We start from the raw sequence: 7985 nt of genomic DNA on the forward strand, positions 1-7985 counted from the left end.
GATGGCTTCACCAATCACTCAAGAACAGGGACTTTAATGCACTCTAGACCTTCTCCATTCCAGATCTGAGGTAGCAACCTCAGATCTAACCTCCAAACTCAAAACACCACATGCTATCTTTTCCAAAAACTCCAAAATGATGAATAATAGCCCAAGCAACGAAATAATACCTCAAAGGAAAGCTCCAACAGAAGAGAAATCCAAATCCTTGCAAAGCCCCTTGCTCCAAGCCTCTTAGCTTTCCAAAATCTCTTCTCTAAGGTTCAAAAGCTCTTAAACCACTCACAAACGCGCCTTAGGGTTTTCTGGACTTCAAGAGAGGGTAAAGAGGCTGGGGAGAGGGTATAATGTCCTTTAAATAGGGCTCATCCTCCGAAATTAGGGTTTTCTCCACTCAACACCAACTCGCCGAGTCTAGCCGCCGACTTGCCAAGTTAGCCACTTAACACGCGACCAGAGTCGCGACCCTACTCGCCGAGTCCACCCATGGACTCGCTGAGTTGCCCTTTCACATTTACACTTTGAACCCTGAACTTGTACTCCTGAACTCGGGATGTTACAAAATTCATGAAAAATTTCACAGTAATTTGACTATAAATTACATATGTTCATACGTGCTCACAAGAAAAAAAAATAGAGTAATGCTAAAGAATCAAAATGTACCGAATAATACATCAACATATTAAAAACTAAACTTAGAAGAGATAAGCATAAATACCATGAGTGTTCTTGATTGTTCTTAACTCTGTTTATAAACAAAACTTCTTACTTTGCATTATTCATTTCTAATAGATGTATACACCTAATCTGGACACCTGGAAATAAATATAATTATAAATATATTGATAGATAAAATATAAGTATCTGATTTTTTATTTTCCCAATTTTTTACAGGTATTAGGGGATAAGCTTCGACTTTCCTGCTTAAGAAGTTAGCATCATCAACAATAATTACTGGGAGATCTTTAAAAAATTAACACTATCATACTAACCTCCCTTTTTGTTATTCGACAAAGTATGAAGACCTGAAGGAAATAAACTTAAACCATATTGGCTTTACTCTCATTCATATCGATGATAACAGGTCCCAAAAAAGACCCACCAAGAAATAGAGCATAAACCTTACAAATTAAACAACAAAAAGTATAAAAGCAAACGAACCTCTTGTCACTATTACCCTACTTGCCGATTGACACCCATCAAGTTCGAGAGAAGGAAGAGAGGATATATTTAGGGTTACTATTGGTAAACGGGATAATAAAATTAAGAGAGACAAAAGAGATGAAATTCAAATTTCAAAAATTGAATATCTGTATCCTATTTGGTAAGAAGTGTGCGAGATTGGAGGAGATAACAAAATTCAAGGTATATGATTTGGGAAGAAATGCACATGATGACCGAGATTGGGGCGAATTTCAACAATAAATCAATGAGTTGCTAAAAATATAGTATTTATTTGTTGCTAAGGGTAAAAATGGTATTTCACTTTGTAAAATTTTTTGTTAAGGAGATGACACGTGGCATAGAGAATTCTTTTATTAAGGAGGTATATATATATATATATATATATATATATATATATATATATATATATATATATATATATATATATATATATATATATATATATATATATATATATATATATTTGCATTTGGAGAATCTTTGAGGAAATCACACAAGGGTCTCCACATGGCCTAATTAGATGGCTCGCATGTTATATTATCGATCCATGAAAGCAATAATGCAATGTAGCGATCAAATTCTATTTTAAATTCGTTACATTTGTTTGCATTACAAGAGATACTTTAATGCTATTTAACTTCCATGTGTCTAGCCAAACCTGTTTTCTAGTTTTACATGCATGTTTAAAGCTATTTCCCGAAGAGAGGAACCTAATCAGATATTAAATCGTGGGTCATCGGACGTGGTCTACACTTCGCAACCAAAGCTTGAGCCTTAGGCATGGTGAGACCAAGACCTTCTTTCATATCAACCATCTCTTCACCTATCCTTTCCCAGTCAAAGCACTGTATAAGCAAACCTATCGTCAAGCAAACCATTCGCATAGCCAAACCTTCACCAGGACAACTTCTCCTTCCAGACCCGAAGGGCATGAACCTAAACCCATCTTTTGTGCTCTCTACACTTTCGAACCTTTCTGGTTGAAACCTTTCAGGGTCACTCCAGAGGTCAGGATCACGATGTATGGCCCATTGATTGATGAGTAGCATGGTCCCACGTGGGATGTGAAAGCCTCCGACCACACAATCTTCGGATGACTCGTGAGGTACGAGGAGTGGGACTGTAGGATACATTCGTAAAGTCTCGTTCACAATACAACGAATATAAGGTAAGCTGCTCATGTCTGATTCGTTAACAAGACGATTCTTCCCAACATGATTGTCGATTTCCTTCTGTGCCTTCTTTATAACATGTGGATGGTTGAGTAAAAGTGAAAGAGCCCATTCCGAAGTCGAGGCAGAAGTATCAGTTCCAGCGGTTAGCAGGTTCTAATCATCAACAAAATTTAATGTAAATTGTAAATGATTTTGCAAAATGTATAATATTGATAGCTTCATAAATCTTTTGTAGAAGTGTAAGGATTAATTAATTCGATCTTAATTAATATATATACCAGGCAAAAGCTTGTAATAATTTCATCAGTGTAGTACTCCGGATCAGTTTTTTGTAGCTGTAATAGAACTTCAATCATTGTGTTGTTCTTCTTGTTTTCGAGTTCAATCCCATCCAGTTTTCGCTGTTGTTCGATCAACTCTTGAAAGAATGCGTCTCTCTTTTTCTGCAACTTAATCATCTTCTTTTCCAACCCTTTCATTCCAAACCATCTCATGATGGGCAAATGATCCCCTAAATTTGAAGTATCCGCAACCAGAGCCGTCTCCTTAACCATCTCCTGGAACTGTTTCCCTTCCTCCTCCAGTTCACCGGATCCGCCGAAATACCTCTTCCCGGATATCATCCTCATCATCAGGTTAAGCTTCATCTCGTGGAATACTGACTTAAAGTTCACAGGTGAAGAACATTCAGACATCAACCTACGAATCATGAGTCTTCCTTCGTCGGCGCGTATGTCACGGAGGTCGTTTAGGCGGTGTGAGGAGAAGATCTCGATGGTGGAGATCCGGCGAAGGTTGCGCCAGTGGTCGCCGTAAGATGACCAGCCGATGCTGGTGTAGTTGGAGCCAAGAATCTTTCCGGCAAGAAGACGAGGGCGGTTGGCGAAGATGATGTCGTTCTTAGTGAAACATTCTTCGGAGGCTGAACGGGAGGAGACAACCAGGACCCGGCGGAATCCAAAGCGGAGAAGGAGGATGGGTCCATGTTTAGCGGAGATTGCGGCGAAGGTCCTGTAGAGAGGTTTCTTTAAAAGGTGGAGGTGGCCGATCAGAGGGAGGGTTGGAAAGAGAGTTGGCGGAAGGTTTGATAATTTCCGGCGGAAGTGAGAGGCGAACAGAAATGAAGCGAGAAGTAACAGGATGGTAATGAAGAGATATTCCATGATCGTTGAAATCGAGAAATGAGTTCTTTTTGTTATAGGGATCAGAATGTAAATGAGATACAGCGATTTTTATATATATTCTATTACAAGTTGATTAGTTTATTATGACATATAATTTTATACTACCCAATCATTGTTTTGAGATCCACATTTATATAAAAAACACTATTGTACTTTTGTAATTGTAATCATTCATCTACTGTTTGAACAAGAAAAATTTGAGGATTATTATAAGTACTAGATTATGACCCGTGTAAAATGTGGGGAACATATAAAAATATAAAAAGTTGGCATAATAGTTAAAAAGAAAGTAACAAAAATAGAATTAGTTTTATTGATAACATTGAAAAAACATTGAAATGCCTGAATATCTATAACCGATGAAGGACCTTTTTGTGACATTTGTCACCCCTTGGCTTGGTCGGCCGGGACTGTAGCTAGCAGTCAGGATGTGGGATTGTCTGTCCTGTATAGATCTATACACACAATACCCGCCCTCCCTTCAGGAGGCTCTGGTTACCAACTTGACAACGGTGGAATCCGTGTCATGAGGATGTATCTCGTGGTTCAAATTCTATAACCTTTCTCTTTATTAAAAAGTATAAGTGTTCAGAATATAGTTATAACTAAGTTCTCTTTCATGAATGTTATGGTTGGTTTCTAAACTATACCTATTATAGTTTACTTGAGAAGTTATCTAGATGTCTTTGCTACCCAAAGGATGATAATCTGGCTGATAGAACCTTTATGCCTACATATGTATACATGATATATAACTAATATTTAAACGACCTTCGGACGGATAACCGATACCCTAAAGCCACATCCAAACAAGGAAAAGGAATTAAAGCGAGTTAGCCTTCTTAAGTCCTTTAAACATTACTTATATAACTATACATATACAGGCATGCATTTAACAATACAAGAGTATAAAAAGAAGTTTTGGTAAAACCTTTGGAAAAACTTATAAATAAGGATTTATGACTTGATGTCAGTTTATAAAACAAGCTTTGAAAACCTTTAGCTAGATAAAACAGTTTAACATGCAGAAATCTATTTGCTATACAGTTATTAATCACATGTGATTGATATAATAACTCTATAGTTCAACTTATATTCCCCCCATAAAAGCATTTAAAATCATTTAAAAGGTTAATTCAGGGGTATGAACTCACCTGACGTGGGTGACTCGGATGAACGGACGGTATAGGATGCTAAGTGTCAAGTGAGGACTTGAACACACACGTGAATCCTATTTAACATGTAATGATACATTTAAGTATCAAATTAGTCATTTAACAACTAATTATGCAAGTAAGGACATCCTAAAGCATGAAAACACTTTGCTATATGTGTTTGGAGTACCAAGGGTTGCATATAAAGAGAGTATGCCCTCACATTGGAGTTTACTCCTCAAATGGTGGCCCTTAGGGATGTTTATGGTTTCTAGACCACTTCCCCCATGAGTTTACGGCCGTAAACTCATGGAAGCGGTGTCATTGGGTGTTCAAAGGTCTTATACCACTCAAGGAATTATGCTAGACTCGAACCAAGGGCTTAGGAAGTGACTAGGGCTCGAAATGACCCTTCTTTGGAGTTTACGGTCCTTGGACCACTCCTTGGGAGTTTACGGTCGTAAACACATGGGTTTACCGCCGTAAGCTCATGTTTGCCCATTTCTTTCGTGTTTTGGTGGTTCTATCTTATGCATGCAAGGTTCTAGTCACTTATACAAGTATTGGAAGGTGTTAAGGGCACTTAAACACCCTTTGAAGGTGTTTATGGTTTTGGGAGGTCTTCCCAAACCGTAAACACATATGAACATGGGGATTTTGATGATTTTCTCATGTAGAGCATGACAAAATCACCGATGAGAAATTCATTTGGTGGCAAGTTAAAAAGCTTTTTGAATGTCGAATTCCTATAAGGTGACTTCATATTGAGCTATCAAGAAGTTAGAATAATTCGTATCGATGTGCAGTCCATAATCAATACTCCTATAATGCAAAAGTTAAAAGATTTTACAAAAAAATGAAAATAAAACGCCTTAAAAAATAAGTGTAAAAGGGTCATTTACCAAACTTTAGATGGCTGCAGAAAAGAAACGCTCTGTGTTCATACTCACTTCACACATACATCATTTTAATAATGCAAATGTCAATTTACCTATAAGGAAATTAAAAATAAATAAATAAAATTGAGGTTCTTTTTGACAACATATGCATCCGACTTAACTATATTGGATCTTGGAAAACAAATGTATTGGTTAACGCAAGTGAAGGATATGAAATTGATTTTCCAACATCCATTTTTGGGTAACATCCACTTTCATATCCCTTTTACACATACTTCGACTCTCCTCATGTGTGATTCTTGCTTCTGTTAAAAAATACAAAGTTATACAACCATATAAATCATATAAGAATTGCACTTTTAGATAGAATGCATATTATGAAATAAGGTTAGAACACGTTTGGTCTTCAAATGTAAGAATCTTAAGAATGACCTAACTACAAAGATTTCCAAGTATAGTGTCTCACGGTTGGTTTTTTATTCCAGAGAAGGGGATTGTATTGCATTACCTCGATGGTATATTATCTAAGAAAGTAAGAAATAAGGCCAAATGGAACTTGATGGCAAAACACCATTCTTTCGTTGGTTATACTGAAAAATATATAAGTTTTATAAATTCTTAAAAGTGGATATATTTTGTTTTGATAATCAACATTTTATACATAAAAATCCCAAATCTTCTCGATGATAAACTTTGATAGTACACGGTCATTACAATTTTTTTTGTCTCAATAGCTTAAGCATCTAATAGCGGCTTAAGGATATGAATATAAACTAAAGAACTACATACAATACATACCTAATAACCTCAAATGCTCCAGAGCTTCAAATATTTTTCTCACACTTCTTCTCTCAACTTTTACATATTGACGACATGTCTCCAATGGGTTGAAGCGCTTCAAGACTTATAAAATTGTTCATAATCTGTAATTATAACATAATATTTTAATCTTAATCCAAATATAAATTCTATTCGAGTACCTAAAAAACTACATTATGGTGTCCCTGCTTTACAGTATTAGAAAAATAAATATAAAAATTCATACATTTTTTGCAACTTTTTCATAATTTGCATGAAAATATCTATCAATCTTTTTCTGGTCAAGGATTTAATCTCCCTCGTCATATCAAAATTATAGTATATTAATGATTCATGATTCATTATTCATCCAAGCCAACTGCAAGGTTTCTAGGATGAGGATCAACATGAAAGAAACTGGTTGATATCTACATAAAATAGGAAAAATATATTAGAAATCCAGTAAAAAATAAAAGCATTTTTTATTTTTATTTTAATAAGCGTGTTCATCTGAGTGCTGGGCGTCTTATTTTGGGAGTTTTTCGATACTCTTTTTTAGTCCAAAAGAAAAGTTCCATCTTATTTTAGAGGCAAAATTATAAAATTATCCACTTCTATTTTTTATGATCGTACAGATAAATGTTGACCACTTTTTTATATTATTTTACCAACTACTCAATCAATTTGAACTCTGGATAACTCACATAATATCTTTTGACGACAACTTCTTTGTCTATTCTATCGTTTTCTACAACTAAAACCAAATACAAAAAAGAGATATATTTAACTATCATATTACTTGTTCCATCACTAACAACAAAAAATCTAGCAAGAAACATATTTGAAGATTGAATTGTTACCTGATGCAAATCGACTCATTTTTTACTCCCTTTTTTGTTTATCTTCATTTTATGATACCATAAAAAATGGTATTTGCAAGATGGCGATAGATATTCTTGAGGTACTGAGTGAATGCCTGTTAACATCAAGAACACATATCAGAATTGTGTTCAACAAAAACTAAAATCAACATCAAGATAGCCCTGAAGAAAAAAGTAAACAAACAAAAGCTATATATATATATATATATATATATATATATATATATATATATATATATATATATATATATATATGACATCCCCAAAATCTCGGCCAGAAAAGACCGACTTTCATGTATGCTTTTAAAATAATTTCAGAGTAAATCCTTTTGATTTGAAAGAGTTGCGGAATTTGTTCCCAAAAACAAAACGTGATAAAACAATGTTTACCGAAGCATTTCATAAAAGAAATGTATTTTCATTATATAATCAAAACTAGGGATGTCATGTTCCGATACAGACCATAAAGCATAAACGATAACATTACAAGTCATTCAACAAATATATATACATATACAGACTTGTAAACAAAACAACTTGATGGTTCATCCATCTTATGCCCTTGCGTCACTTCCTGTAATACAAATAAAACTGAGTGGGTCAGGCTTGGGAGCCCGGTGAGCATATAGGGTTTTCAACCCACAATAAATAATTAAATTAATTTTCATCAAGCAACAATAACCCAATTACCCATTCCCGTTATTCTCAC

The 7985-nt window shown here is 35.0% G+C and overlaps 1 protein-coding gene across 1 annotated transcript; it reads right to left on the reverse strand.

The window, feature by feature from the left end:
• Positions 1-1733: 1733 nt before the first annotated feature.
• LOC145097415 (cytochrome P450 81Q32-like) lies at positions 1734-3555 on the reverse strand. Its single transcript, XM_079034965.1, has 2 exons — positions 2639-3555; positions 1734-2513 (listed from the first exon to the last, which is right to left on the reverse strand). Exons 1-2 carry the CDS (start codon positions 3521-3523, stop codon positions 1896-1898), a joined length of 1503 nt encoding a protein of 500 aa, XP_078891091.1. The 5' UTR covers positions 3524-3555; the 3' UTR covers positions 1734-1895.
• Between the last annotated feature and the right edge of the window lie 4430 nt (positions 3556-7985).

The sequence above is a fragment of the Lactuca serriola genome, chromosome 4 (assembly GCF_051521515.1).
Source record: "Lactuca serriola cultivar US96UC23 chromosome 4, Lser_US96UC23_V15, whole genome shotgun sequence".
Classification (NCBI taxonomy): Eukaryota; Viridiplantae; Streptophyta; class Magnoliopsida; order Asterales; family Asteraceae; genus Lactuca; species Lactuca serriola.

Coding starts and splice junctions, on each gene's coding strand:
- LOC145097415 (XM_079034965.1), bottom strand. CDS start 3,523: ATGGAATATCTCTTCATTACCATCCTGTTACTTCTCGCTTCATTTCTG. Junction 2,514..2,638: donor TTATTACAAGCTTTTGCCTG/GTATATATATTA, acceptor GTTGATGATTAG/AACCTGCTAACCGCTGGAAC.